Raw genomic sequence first — 14,794 nt, 5'->3', positions numbered from 1 at the left:
CCCCTGGTTATAAAGCCTTCCAGTGACCGTCCACTGCGCTTTAGAGAAACAAGTATGTGCCTGATTAAGAGCACAAACTGAAATCAGAACTACCTGAATCAAAATCTTACCCCTACCCTTCATAAACTATGCCACCTTGGGCAAATAACCAAATTTCACTTGTCTCAACTTTCTCACTTGTAAAACGGAGGTAATAATAGTACCTACCAAATACAGTTGCTGTAAGGAGTAAATCACTTAATATATATAAGGGGCTTGGCAAGTAATGGGGACTATATAAATAGTAGCTTCTACCTTTATGTCTAATATCATTCCATTTGTTTTCATTTGACCCGTTTACTTCTCCAGCCTCAACTCTCCATTTTTCAGTATTCTGCAATTTAACTTTGATGGGTCTTGGTGGGATTATTATTTTTTTTCTTATTTTTCCTTGCTTGGGAATCGTTGGGTTTCTAGAATCTGTGGATTGGTATTTTTCATCAATTCTCAGAATTCTTAGCCATTTTTCTTCTGCTATGCCTCTGCCTCATTTTCTCTCTTCTTCTGGAACTCAGATTAAACATAATAATCCTTTATTTTTTACCCATTCTCTGTAGTTTCCATCTTTTTGTCTCTCTGTGCTGTATCCTGATAATGTATTTTTTGTGTATTGATCTTGTATTCTGATCTTGTTGAACTTCCTTATTAAATTTATGAGGTTTTGGTAGATTCCTAGGGATTTTTAAAATGAAATCTGAAACGGGACATGTTCCGGTTTGCTAAAGCTGCCGTTACTGCAAAATACCAGAAATGGATTGGCTTTTATAATGGAGATTTATTAGGTTACAAATTAACAGTTCTAAGGCCATAAAAGTGTCCAGATTAAGGCATCAACAAGAGGATACCTTCACTGAAGGAAGGCAGATGACATCCAGAAAACCTCTGTCAGCTGGGAAGGCACATGGCTGGCATCTGCTATACCTTTCCTCCTGGGTTCTGGTTTCAAAATGGCTTTCTCCAAAATGTCTCTGGATTTCTGTCTCTCTTAGCTTCTCTCTCAGCTCCTGTGCATCCTTGCTTGTTCTCCCAGGGCATTTCTCTCTAAGCATCTGAGGGTTCTCTCTTAGCTTCTCCAGGACAAACTCTGGACTTCATTTCTTAACTTCACATCTCCAAACATCTATCTACATCTTCAAGTGTCTAGGTCTGTGTCAGTCCCTGAGCTCTTTTAAGGACTCCAGTAAACTAGTCAAGATCCACCTTGAATGAGCAGGGTCACACCACCATGGAAATAATCTAATCAAATGGTCTCACCCATAGTTGGGTGGGTCACATCTCCATGGAAACAACCTAATCAAAAGATCCCACCCATAAGTTTGCTCTTCCCCTAGATTGCATTAAAGAACATAGTCTCTCCTGGGGTACATAAGTTTAAAACCAACACAGGACAGGTTAATTTATTCCTTTCCTGTCTGCATTCCTTTTATTATTGTGCTGGCTAGGATTTCTAGTACTATGTTGAGTGAGAGTGGTGAGAGTGGACATCCCTGCCTTGTTCCTGATCCAAGGGAACAGGATTCAGTCTTTCACCAGTAAATTTTGTTTGTAGCTGCTCCATATCAAGTTAAGGAAGTTCCCTCCTGTTCCTTGTTTGCTGCAGTTCTTATCATGAATGGGTATTGAATTTCGTGAAATGCTTTTTCTGAATTGACATGGTTAAGTGATTTTTCTTCTGTAGCCTCCTGATATGGTGGATTACCTAGATTCATGTTCAAATATTGAACAAGCTTTGCATACCTGGAATAAGCCCCTTTTAGCCAAGTCATATAATTCATTTATATACTGCTGGATTTGATTTGCTCTTTTGTTGAGAATTTTTGCGTCTATGTTCATGAGAGATATTGGTCTGCAGTTTTTTGTGTGTTTTGTGCATGTGTGTGTGTGTGCATGCAGTCTTTGTTAGGTTTGGGTATCAAGGTAATATTGACCACAGTAAATGAATTGAGAAGTGTTCCTGCTTTTCTATTTTCTGGAAGGGATGGTATAGAATTGGTGCTAATTCTTCTTGAAATGTTTGGTAGAATTCTCCAGTGAAACCAGAAGGACCTGGAGATTTCCTTTTGGAAGATTTTAAATTACAGATTCAATTTCTTGAATAGTTTTAGGGCTATTCAGATTACCTATTTCATACCAGGTGAATTTTGGTAGCTTATAGTTGAGGAATTGGTCCATTTTACCTAAGTTGCCAAATTTATGCATATGGATAATTTATTTTTAATTTTCCAGGTCACTAATTCTCCCTGTGTGTAACCTGCTGTTAAACCCATCCATTGTTGGATTTACAGTTACTGTATTTTTCATTTCCAAATGTTCTAGTTGGTCTTTTAAATAATTTCTCATTTCACAATCCAAATGGGTATTTTCAAGTTTGTAGATTTGAAACTAGTAACCAGGAACATTTTATAGTCTTTGCCATATAATCCAGTATCTGAAGCCTTTGAGAATCAATTTCTATTGTCTTGCTATTTCTGCTGGTTCACACCCATAATGCTTTACTTGTGTACTTTGAAAAAAATAATTGTATCTTTGGGGAAAGAATGTAGAAATAATTGGAGGGAAGACAAAAAAGTCCGTTCTTCCAAAGAGTAAGTTCATTTATTTCTATCAGACATATGGGAGGCATTAATGGTACAGGTTTGTCTTAACCCAAGTTCAAGGCTTGAGGTTTCCTAAGCCACCAGGCTGAAAATCCTTGGGAGGATTCAATTTCTTATTCTTTCTGTTACTCCAAAAGTCATTTGGCATGCCTGCTTTATGTGGAAAACATCTAAGAGACTCATTTTATGTGGGCTTTGGGTTTTAATTTCAGTCCTGTTCAACCTAAGGAAAGGTCTGATTTGTTGACATCAAATATGGTTTGCCTATAGATCAAATATGGTTTCCATGCATCTTTGCTCCATTTCTCCTGATAGCTTTTTACTGATTTGTCAGTTCTTAAATTTTTTGGTTTATATTTTATCCAGAATTTTTAGCTGTTTTCAGTAGGAGGGTTCATAAAAATAACAGTGCATCATTATCAGAAACAAGAAAGTCTCACTCACCCTCTTTCCCCTAATGAAATTCATGTTCTTCCAAAGCCTCACTAACCTGTCACCTTAAGCATTTGAGTGCCATTCTCTGCCTAGAAACGTTCCTCTTTCCTCACCCCTGCCATCTCCTGGCTAACTACTCATTCTTCTCTGACTCCCTAAGCTTTGTCAAGTCCTATTTCTCTGTACTTCCACAATCTCAAATGCTTCTGCTATCTAGCACTGTCTTGTGGCTGCTGATTTTATCACTCTGTGAGGGATGAGCCTTGTACATCTCAAGATGGTAATAAGAGTGGTTAACTATATGAATACTTAAGAATGTGGCATCTGGTGCTAGTCACTGGGTTTGAATCCCAGTCCTTCCTACCATCGTGTGACATTAACCTCTGTGCTTCAGTTTTTTCATCTGTAAAATGGAACAGAAACTTGCCTCATGGGGTTATGAGGATGAAATGAGGTAATGCATGTGAAATGCTTAGACATGTGCCTCATACATAGAAAGTGTTCCTACAGTATTAGCCAGTTTTAATATTGAAGCCCCAATTCATGGTACTACATAGGCATTCAAATACTGAATATTTGTCTATTCTCATGAATCAACATGATAATTTCCAGGTAGTTCTGGCTGTGACTTGGTGATGGTTTCTCATGCTAGCTCTACTACTGACTTGGTGTGGGAGTTTAGGTAAACATAATCCACTCCAGTCCTGCTGTTCTCTACATTGTTTTGTCTGGGCATAAAGTGGTCTACTTGTCCAAAATCAACCTATTCTTTAAGGCCTACCTTAAATGCCATCTCTTCACAAGATGCAGCCCACCTCCAAATTATTGCTTCCTGTTACTAACTCACTGTTGTAAACTAACCCCTAGCATAGCAGGCTTATACATCTGTTGATTGATTGGATTAATTTAATTTCAGAGTAAGTGTGAACAAATCAACTATGTTTTAAAATTGTTTCCCATTTGATAAATATACTGGAAACTTTACCCAAGAGACCAGATAAAGTTTTAAATTCCAAAACTTTAATTTAAACTAAGTAGCCTTTTCACTTGCTATAAGCTCACATACTGAGGAACATTGTGTGCTCAAAACATTATTTCACAAACAGACATTGCTGGCATGTTTTTTGTGGGCTATACTTAGGCTCTGATTAACATAACATTATTTCAATTCAGTGAGTGATCCAGAACTAATTTCCATAAAGGACTGGATGTTAAAAAATAGAACCTTCTATGCACCATTTTCGACCTGAAATAAAGCCAAGCTATTATGGTACAGTGGCATACTCAATATAATAATACAAAACTAAAAAAATTTTTTCAGTTATCTGAGCTGATTGTTTCTGCTTTCATTTATTATCAAGACACAATAAAAAGTATTTGAAAGTTACATCACCAGTTGTACTTAATTAGCTGTCCTTGTCAATATTAGAATGAGGGAACTAGATGACTAGGAAGGTTTGATGGGAAAATCTGGAGATTCTATTCCATACCTCAGCCGAACTGTGAACCACCACAGAGGACTTAGGGGAGGGGCTCAGAAGCAAAGGATTGTTTTGCAGTTAGCTTGGTTCTGAGGGTAATGATTTCAAGACAAGCCAGTCAGGGTGGAGAAAAGGTGGAGAAGAAAGAGGCTGCAAATAGCTAAGATGAACAGGAGTTTCTGAACAGGATGAATCTGTTCAAGAAGAAAACCTTACGATTATGTCAATTTCAAATGCTGGTGATATCTGCCTTTTGCGATGGGTGATATCTTACCTTTGACCCATTTTCTTCCCCCTAAAAAAAGGATGGGAGGGGTTAAAAGCAAAAACAGAGAAAAACCTTCCCACCTTTGACCTGAAGAATCTCTTAACCCAGGAAGCTATTCCTCCACCACTGTAAAAGCTTCTTACACAATTCAGACCACTTACTGAAAAATGTAGGCAAAGTGGTCAACTATCACAGTACCCATTGGGATGGTGTTTGAAACAAAGCCCAAGGTTATCAGGAAGAAGTGGCAGCAGCACAAACTGAAGGAGGAGGCCTGGAAGTGAGATACTAAATTGGTGCCTAATCCCAGAAAGAGAAAAACAGTGTGGTTTCAAGTGTGAATGAAGCAGAGAAAAATTCATCAAAACAAAATCTTTCTAGGCTTACACATATGTAATATGTGATCTGTGATGTATCAAAATTAGGAAAATAGCAGCTGTAGTGGTCAACACAGAACAAATGTCCGGGGGGGGGAGGAAGAATGCTAATTGCTCTTACAGCACTGCACCGTCCCTTCATCTTACTTTTCATCTATTTGTTCACTTAAGGAGCATCTTTTATGTTCTTTTGAGTGAACATTAATCAGCTGCCCCCCCCCCCCCACATACCCTAGTCAACATTTTACAATGAGTATGTGTGGGTATGTGAGACCATATGTAAAAACAGTAGGAAAAAAACCAAGGGGATGAAAATCTAATTTAATAGTATCAAAAGTTCCACCCAAGAAGAGTTGTTGGCAGCAGCACTCATTGACTTGCATCATCTCTCCCTCCACCCACCACCCTGTAGGGGTGAAATGAAGGGGACTGGGATAAATGGGTGTAAGGCCAACTATGCAAAACCCTGCTCCACGCTCTATTTAGGGAAGGAGAAACCCTTCACTGCCAATTCAGAAAGCACTGCTGCTTCAAATGACAAACACATACTCACCCAAGTCAGGATTCCAGTGTAGGTGATGGTTTTATCTTTAGTATCTTCTGGTCCCTCCCCAACATAACTACCTATTTTTGCCTCAAAAACTTTGATACAAAGATTCCTTTAGCAGCAAACATACCTATGAACACAAGGTCCTCTATGCCTGGAAAGTATTACCCTTTGAAATGGGGCTATATTTACAAATTTTATTATTTTTTATCCCAAAAATACATATAAATGAAAATCTGCCCTTCAGATGCAAGGAGGTCTTTGCCTATAACGTAGTAGTATTACATTTATATCATGAAACATTCTCATAGGAAAATCAGTATGCAGTTCTTTCACACACAATTTATGTATATACACACATATGTAAGTAGATAATACTTTTCTACTTACACATATTTCTCTGGTGGAAAATTAGCAAACTGAGTAATTCCCTTGCTTTTCAGCCCTGGGAGGGTAAATATAACTTATGAATCTAAACATGTTTTTCAAAGATGAAACATGTAAACTATACAACCTCCTTTAGACTAATACACATGTAGCTAGAATAAAGCAAGGACCCTGCCCACATAAGTGACAGTGTATTTCCAAAGAAGAAAAAAGGAGATAACATCTGAATAAAAACACAAAGTTGAAAAACCTATAAGATCATCAAAATCATTATATACACGCTCCATGGAGAAATCACAAATTCTCTTATAGGAAACAGATCCATGACCCATTTCAGCCTCTCAAGACATTAAATCAGCACCTGCTGGCAGTAGCCATGATCTTCCTGTCCAGTCATATGCTTAAGCAGGCTCCATAAAGCATATGTTTAAGTTAAGCAGTCTAATGAGGTCATGTGATAAATTTCCATCCCCAAAACACTAAATGCGAAATCAACTTCTATGACTCAAGAGCTCAACCAGGTCAAAATTTGGTATATAATGGAGGCTGTTTTGGTGATACCAAAGCTTAGTAAAATTCTCTGTTCAGGGGTTTGCCCCCAAAACAAAACAAAAACCTGGTTCACAAAGCTTAACAACTATATAAATAAAGTAATTGTACAAAGAGAACAAGCCACAGTTCTCCCTTTAACCAAGGGTTTAGTTTCCTAGGCAACAGTTCTGAAAGCACCAACTAAAGCCACAATGCTTCTACTAAAACACGATGTGTTGTAATTGGTGAAGACTGTTCCAAAAACAAATGCCCACAGGCATGTGGCTGACATGCCACAGAAAAAAGTTCAACCAAACATAAGTCAGTTTTCTTAAACTGTAACATAAGCTGGTCAGCAACAGAAGAAAAGACTTAAGGCAATAAAAGGCATTACACAGAGCACCACGGTGCTCTTTGAGTCAATCCCAATGTTTTCCAAGAAGGGAATGTCTCTCAATAGTTTGGGTCTTTTCTTAGTTTGCTAGCTGTCAGACACTTCTTCCTCTTCCTCGTCATCCTCATCTTCTTTCCTGTCTACTTCTGAGGTGTCTGAGGACTCATGAAGTAAGACATATTCTCTGCTACTGAATCCAAATTTAAGCACATCTTTTTCTTTCAGTTCATAGTAACGCTGAGGCTCAATGCGCTTGTTGTTTAAGAAGGTTCCGTTGCCTGAGCCAAGGTCAATGATGTAGGGCCTCACCCTGCGACCAACAGTCCCATCAGCACGAGTGTATTCCACAAGCCTAGCAGAGAAACAGGAGAGCAACCTGTGAGCAAAATCTGCCTGAGATCACCCAACCTCTCTAAAGCTCTTTGCAAACCCAGACTAGATGATGTAAATAACCCAGCTTGAACACTCTTCAAGTTAAAATTCTAGGAAATCAAGAAATCAAGGGGAATGCATGGCCTTGAATCAGGAAATCAGGAGGCCGTTTTGATGTACTTATTAGAAAAGGTGAGATCTGGCCACTGAAAACAAGCAAATCCATGGCAAATCAAAAGCTGAAAATGCAGTACCAAAACCAAACAACCCGAGTCCTGGTATGAATCCAAAGCCTTTTGCATGGTTAAGAAGACACATTTTTTGTGTTGTTTAAAATCAATATAATGCTTCTTTCTTCTATAGTTTAACATACTTTAGCTCCTGTCCAAATGGGAAAAAGTAGTGGACTTGGATTTCAGAGTCAAGGGAGCTAAATTTGAGCCAGAGTTCTACTATGGTGATCATTTATTAGGTAAGTTGCTTGGCTTTACTGAACTTCAGTTCTCTCATCTGTCAAATTCGGGAATACTAATACCTATCATATCCACCTCATATGACTGCTGTGAGAATCAAATGACAATGGATGTACTATGCAAACTATCAAGGTTCAGACTCAGCTACCACATGTCAAGCATTTTTCAGTTACATTCCCATTTAACACTCATAATAGCTCCGTGAGGTGGAAACTGGGACCCAGAAAGTAGATTGCCCAAAGTCAAATGCTTGGTAAGTGATAGTGGCAAATACGAGATTCAAAGGGCAGTCGGTTAGATTATTAATACTCCTTAATAGTAATATTAGATACATGGTGTCTGGGATTCTTCTGCATATAGATACACACAAATCTTAATAATTCTAACCGAGATATTCAGCTTCTGCTAGCATTTCACTTTCTTTCTACCAATGTCTACTCACCGATACTGAAATACTGCATGCTGTTTAGAACACGAGGGATGGTCGATGGGTATGTCTGCAATCCGGCGGTGTCGACCCAGGAGGTAAGCGCTCTGTCGATGGATATACATAACTGGAAGCACTTCATCATTCTTGAAAGGGTACAGACGCCACCGTTTCTTTGGAATACGTGCTTCTGGGGGCTCGCTGTATTTGATGACTACACCCCGGAAGGTGTTAGTGTCCTCAAGAAGTGCCCCAGAGAGTTCAAAGCTTGGCTTTTCTTTAGTGGGCACCTCTTTTTCTTTATTGTTGCTGGCAGGTCGAGGAACCAACTCCTGAGACTCGTTACCACTGCCACTAACTTCATTCTTCTGGCGATGCTCCCGTCTTCTGGCATTATAAAACTCCCTCTCTGCTTCCTGAGCCTGTAGGTTCTGAACGTCTCGATCCCGTCCCTGAGCCTGCCCACTCCCAGGCCTTTCATTAGAAGTTCTCTTCTGGTGAGAAGAGCCCCGGTGTCTGTCTCGGTCACTGTCTCTTGCCCTTCTGTATTCTTGTTCGGATGGTTCCCGGTGTTGTCGATCCTCCCGTCCTCTCCGGGGGTGATCTTCACGTTCCTGAAATTCAAACAGATCCAATAAAATAACATCAGTCCATATTCTATGTACAAGCTGCTTTCAAAAAGTCATTGTAGAGTGTGAAAACAGGGTCTCAAACAGATACGTGTATAGTAATGTTTATGGCAGCATTATTCACAATAGTCAAAATGTGGAAACAAGCCAAGTGTCCAACAACAAATGAAGAGTTAAATAAAATGTGGCACATACACACAACGGAATATTATTCGGCCATAAGAAAGAAGTTATGAGACATGCCATAACATGGACGAACCCTGAAAACATTATGCGCAGTAAAATAAGCAAGGCACACAAAGATAAAAATTGTATGTTATCACTTATAACAAAGGACTATAAATAGCAAATTCATTTGAGATAGAAAGCAGAATGGAGGTTACATGGGGGGGTGAGGGAAAGAAGGGGTGGGAAGTGCTTATTAAAACTAAAAAATAAAAAAAGAATAAAAATAAATTAAAAAAAAGAAATTTAAGACTTTGTTTTAAAATAATTTTTTTAAAAGTCAGGTTTACTAAAGTATAACTTAAATAGAGTACAATTTACCCTTTCAGTGTATAGTTCTATGCGTTTTCCCAATTACATACAGTTGTGTTTTCACCATCACAATCAGGATATAAAAGAGTTCATCATCTCCAAAATTTCCTCTTCCCCTTTGTAATCCACCCATCCCTCACCCACAGCCCCTGGCAACCACTGATCTATTTTCTGTCCCTATAGCTTTGTCTGCTTTAAAGAATTTAATAACAGAATTTAAGGGGAGGAAAAAGGAAACTGGGATTTTTTTTCCCCTACCACCCACTTATTCCCTATACCCTTCGATACTATCATTTAGTGAACTTATATTATTTATTATGGATGTATTATTTGTCAAAAATTTGCATAAATTCTCTTCCACTTTTGCAGTTTGTCCATGAGGTAGGCCTCATAAAAGGGGAGATGAGACTCAAAAAAGTGTCAAGGTGGTGGTAAGAGGCACAGAAGAGATTTAAAATCAAGATTGACCAAAAGTGTCACCATGGCTCACCTCCAGTTGTTATGAGAAGAGAGGATTTGTACTGTCCTCATCCTTTTTTAACATTATCAAAGTATCTGACAATGAGATTCTATTACTTTTATAACCAGAAAAAATTACTTTTATAAATAAGTGCATAAATGCATACTACATACATACATACATACATACATTCATTCATACAAGGTCTGATTCTAAAGCCTATTCTCTTTGTTGAGCAAAGGGGCTAAAGGCATTAAAAACCATTTAGAAGGGAATAAAGGAAGGGCTTCCCTCAGCCTTTAAGCCTTTAACCAATTAAGAAGAAGAGAAAAAGAAGTTATTTGTGCTCTTATTAAAAAATGGAAAATAAAAAGTGTTGGCAAGGATGAGGAGAAATACGAACCCTTTCCACAGTAGATGGGAATGTAAAATGGTGCCGTCACTGTGGAAACAGTCTGGCAACTCCTTAAAAAATTAAGTATAGAATTACCATATGATCTGGCAATCCCACTTTTAGGTATACATACCCCAAAGAATTGAAAGCAGGGACTCAGGCTGATATCTGTACACCAATGTTCATAGCAGCATTATTCACAATAGCCAAAAGTGGAAGCAACCCAAGTGTCTATCAATGGATGAATTGATAAATAAAATGTGATTATATAGATACAATGGAGTATCGTTCAGCCATAAGAAAGAAAAAAGTTCTGATACATGCTACAACCTGGATGAAAATATTATGCTAAGTGAAATAAGCCAGACACAAAAGGACAAATATTGTATAATTTCACTTATATGAAATAACCAGAATAAGCAAATTGACAGAAACAGAAAGTAAATAGAGGTTATCAGGGTTAACGGAAGGGTGGGGAATGGGAAGTTAATGCTTACTGTATACTGAGTAACTGTTTGGGGTAATGGAAAAGTTTTGGTAATGAGTGGTGGTGATGGGAACACAACATTGTAAATGTAATTAACACCAATGAACTGTACTCATGAAAGTGGTCAAAATGTTTTGTTATAAATGTCACCACAATGAAAAGTTTTTAAAAAAGTCATTTGTGATTTGGTTTTGGAATTCAGAACAAAATTTCCAACAGAAATTAGGTTATGGTTATGCTTCCTTAACAGGCTGCAAAGACCATGTATCCCATGATGTTGAGCAACTAGAACTCTAACAGTGCAAGCCTATGTCCAGAGTCCTAAAACACAGGGGATTATTTCAGAAATAAGAAGGAAAAATAATTAATTCCCTTCCTTTTAGAATAAAGCAACTATAGGCAAACTTACAGGGAGAATATACAGAAAACAGAACTAACAAAGTTAAACAGCCATGTACAAGATAAACATGGAAAGAGAAAGAGCAAGCTTTCCCCTCCTTACGCCAACAATGAAAATTTAAGAGGAATTTTTAAAAATTCCAATTCGCTCTCAGTTGTAAATCAATTTGCACCTAAGAAGACAGCAGTGCAGCAGCCCACATTGGCGCTGTTTATATGTCTGGGTAACGTCTGTCAATCACCTAAAGAAGATTTTGCCACATTTGATTATATACTATATATGGATGAAAGCAACCTGAAAGATCTGAATAGAAAAGGTTTATGAAGTTGAAAACTGCAAAGTTAAAATTGAACTGCTTGGGAGCTATGATCCACAAAGACAACTTATTATTGAAGGTACCTATTATGGGAATGACTCTGACTTTCAGACTGTGTTTCAGCAGTATGTTAGGTGCTGCAAAGCAGTTTTGGAGAAGTCACAGTAAAGCTGCATGTATTCATTGCCGAAGGCCAACAATGAATAACATCTTCACAGTGATATTCTAGGTTTTTCAATCAACCTGTGTGTTAAGGTGTAATGTTTCATAGCTCAAGGCCACAACTTTTTTTTCAATTGACTTACTGTTTCTTATTGTGAAAAATAATTGCAGGGACTTCTGGGAAGATGGTGGAATAGCAGAGGCAGAACAAACTTCTCCTTCATGAATAAAACTAGAGAAAAGGCAGAAAACACCCAGACAGTGGTTCCAGGGTACGAGCAGCCAGAGAAGGACCTCTACAACACATAGTGGGGACCTGGATAAAAAGTGGAGAAATTACACCTGAAAGGACAGGGTGAGTTTATTCAACTGGGACCACTGCTGGGGGCTAGCAGCTGCAATCCAGGTGCTGAACCGGGGCGGGAACAGCTCTCCGTTCCTGTGAACCCATCTCAGCAATTAGCTGAGGAGATAATCCTCCTCAGTCCCACAGCTGGGAGCTCCTGAGAGAACTCAGGAAAACAGTGGACCTGTATTCACCCCATCTACTCTTCCTGCATGGAGTCCACGGTATGCATGGGTGAAAGGTAGAGGTAAATGAAGCACCACTGGGAAGCACCACGAGGCCCTCCTGCACCCCAGGGGCTCACAGGTGCATAGTGAGAAGGGACCAGGCTCATTTGAGCTAGAGGGTGAGACGCACAGCCTCACAGCCCAAGAGTGATCCATTCAGAGGCCCAGGAATCACCAGAGCCACTGTGCCCTTAAGCAGATTCCCTGCCAAACTGCACAGATCACACCCCAACCCCCAGGACCAACAGTCCCCAGTGCACACGGAGAACTGGTATGCTGATTGGATATCCACCTGGGTTGGACACCACACAGTGCACACGCATAGTTGGGGAAAAGCTGGCTTGAGGGTGAGGTGCTCAAGAGCGCCATCTGCTGGGAAAACAGGGAAAGTGCACCCCAACAAGCTATGATTCTGCCAAATTTTAAATAAATGTCCAGGCAGTTCTGCATTTCCCAAAATAACCTCATCAAGATAAACAAATGCCCCAAGTCAACAGAAAATTACAAAACACATGAAGACCCAAGAAGATATGAACAAGCAAAATGAACAAATTGAAATGCCAGAGGAAACACAGAACTTGGAGGAATTAATCAAAGTATACATATAAATTTCCAAAACAACTTCAATGGGTTGGCTAAAGACACAAAGGACATCAAGAAGACTCTAAAAGAATATAAAGAAGAATGTGAAAGAATACATTGAAAAAAAAATAGCAGATCTTATGGAAATAAAAGATGCTACTGATCAAATTAAAAATATACTAGAGAACACAACAGCAGATTTGAAGAGGCAGAAGAAGAATAAGTGAACCAGAAGACAGAGCAATTGCATGTGAATGCACAAAAGAAGAAATGGTGAAAAAAAAATTGAAAATTGTGAAATGATCTCAGGGAAATGATGGACAACATGAAATGAAGAAATACAAGAATCGCTCGTGTCCCAGGAGAAGAAAAGAGTAAAGGGCTAGGAAGAGTATTTGAGGACATAGTTTCCAACCCTTATAATGACATAAATATGCAAATCAAAGAATCCCAATGAACTCCAAATAGAATAAATCCAAAAAGACCCACTCTGAGACATATACTAATCAGATTGCCAAATGCTGAAATGAAAGAGAATGTCCTGAAAGCAGCAAGAGAGAAGCGATTCACCACATACAAGGGAGACCACGTAAGACTACTCAGTGGGCACCATGGAGGCAAGAAGGCAGTGGTATGACATATTTCAGATTCTGAAAGAGAAAAACTGTCAGCCAAGAATTCTTTATCCAGCAACCTTCTCCTTCAAAATTGAGGAAGAGTTTAAAATTTTCACAGATATTAGCTATACTAATATCAAACAAAACTAGACTTTAAATGCAAAGATGTCATAAGAGACAAAGAACAGTATATATTAATAAAAGGGACAATTCACCAAGAAGAAAAAACAATCATAAATGTTTATGGACCCAATCAAGGGCTCCACAAGTACATGAGACAAACACTGGCAAAACTGAAGGGAGCAATAGACATTTCTAAATAATAGTGGGAGGTTTCAATATACCACTCTCTTCTATAGATGGAACAACTAGACAGAAGACCAATAAGGAAACTGGGAACCTAAACAATATGATAAATGAATTAGACTTAACCAACATATACAGATGGTTACATCCCAAATTATCAGGATATATATTCTTCTCTAGTGGTCATGGAATGTTTTCCAGGATAGATCATATGCTAAGACACAAAACAAGTCTCAATAAATTTTAAAAGATTGAAATTATTCAATGCACATTCTCTGACAATAGAATGCCAACAGAAATCAATAACCATCAAAGAACCAGAACTTTCACAAATATATGGAGGTTAAACAATGCAATCCTAAACAATCAGTGGGTCACAGAAGAAACTGCAAGAGAAACCAGTAAATATATAGAGACTAATGAAAACGAGAACACAACATTTCAAAATCTATGGGATGCAGTGAAGGTGGTGCTGAAAGGGAAATTTATAGCTCTAAATATATACATTAAAAAGGAAGAAAGAGCAAAAACCAAAGACCTAACTGAACAACTGAAGAAGCTACAGAATGATCAGCAAACTAACCTTAAAGCAAGTAGACAGAAATAAAAAAAGATAAAAGCAGAAATAAATGATCTGGAGAAACAAACAAACAAAAACAACCTGAGAGAATAAATAAAACCAAAAGTTGGTTCTTTGAGAAGATCAACAAGATTGACAAACCCTTGGCTAGACTGACAAAGTCAAAAAGAGAGAAGACCTAAATAAACAAAATCAGAAATGAGAGGGGGGTCATTACTGTGGATCCTGAAGAAATTTAAGAGGATACTATGAACAACCGTATGCCAACAAACTAGACAATTTAGAGGAAAAGAATAATTTCCTGGGAACACATGAACAACCTAGACTGACCTGAGAAGAAACTGAAGACCTCAACAAACCAATCACAAGTAAAGAGACCCAATCAGTCATCAAAATTCTTCCAACAAATAAAACCCTTCCCAA

The 14,794-nt window shown here is 38.4% G+C and overlaps 1 protein-coding gene across 2 annotated transcripts in view; it reads right to left on the bottom strand.

Annotated features, from left to right (window-relative positions):
• Nucleotides 1-2,650: 2,650 nt before the first annotated feature.
• Nucleotides 2,651-14,794, bottom strand: part of SNIP1 (Smad nuclear interacting protein 1) — a 39,887-nt gene continuing 27,743 nt past the window's right edge. For both annotated transcript variants that reach the window (XM_037827690.1, XM_037827689.1), the window contains 2 exons: nucleotides 8,344-8,942; nucleotides 2,651-7,408 (listed from right to left, as the gene is read on the bottom strand). In XM_037827690.1, the coding sequence (XP_037683618.1) occupies nucleotides 7,144-7,408; nucleotides 8,344-8,942 (864 nt within the window). In that variant the 3' untranslated portion in view covers nucleotides 2,651-7,143. The remainder of the gene's footprint in view (nucleotides 7,409-8,343; nucleotides 8,943-14,794) is intronic.

This window comes from Choloepus didactylus, chromosome 2 (assembly GCF_015220235.1).
Source record: "Choloepus didactylus isolate mChoDid1 chromosome 2, mChoDid1.pri, whole genome shotgun sequence".
NCBI classification, from domain to species: Eukaryota; Metazoa; Chordata; class Mammalia; order Pilosa; family Megalonychidae; genus Choloepus; species Choloepus didactylus.
The sequence above is the reverse complement of the archived record's forward strand: the minus strand, read 5'-3'. Positions and strand labels throughout refer to the sequence as shown.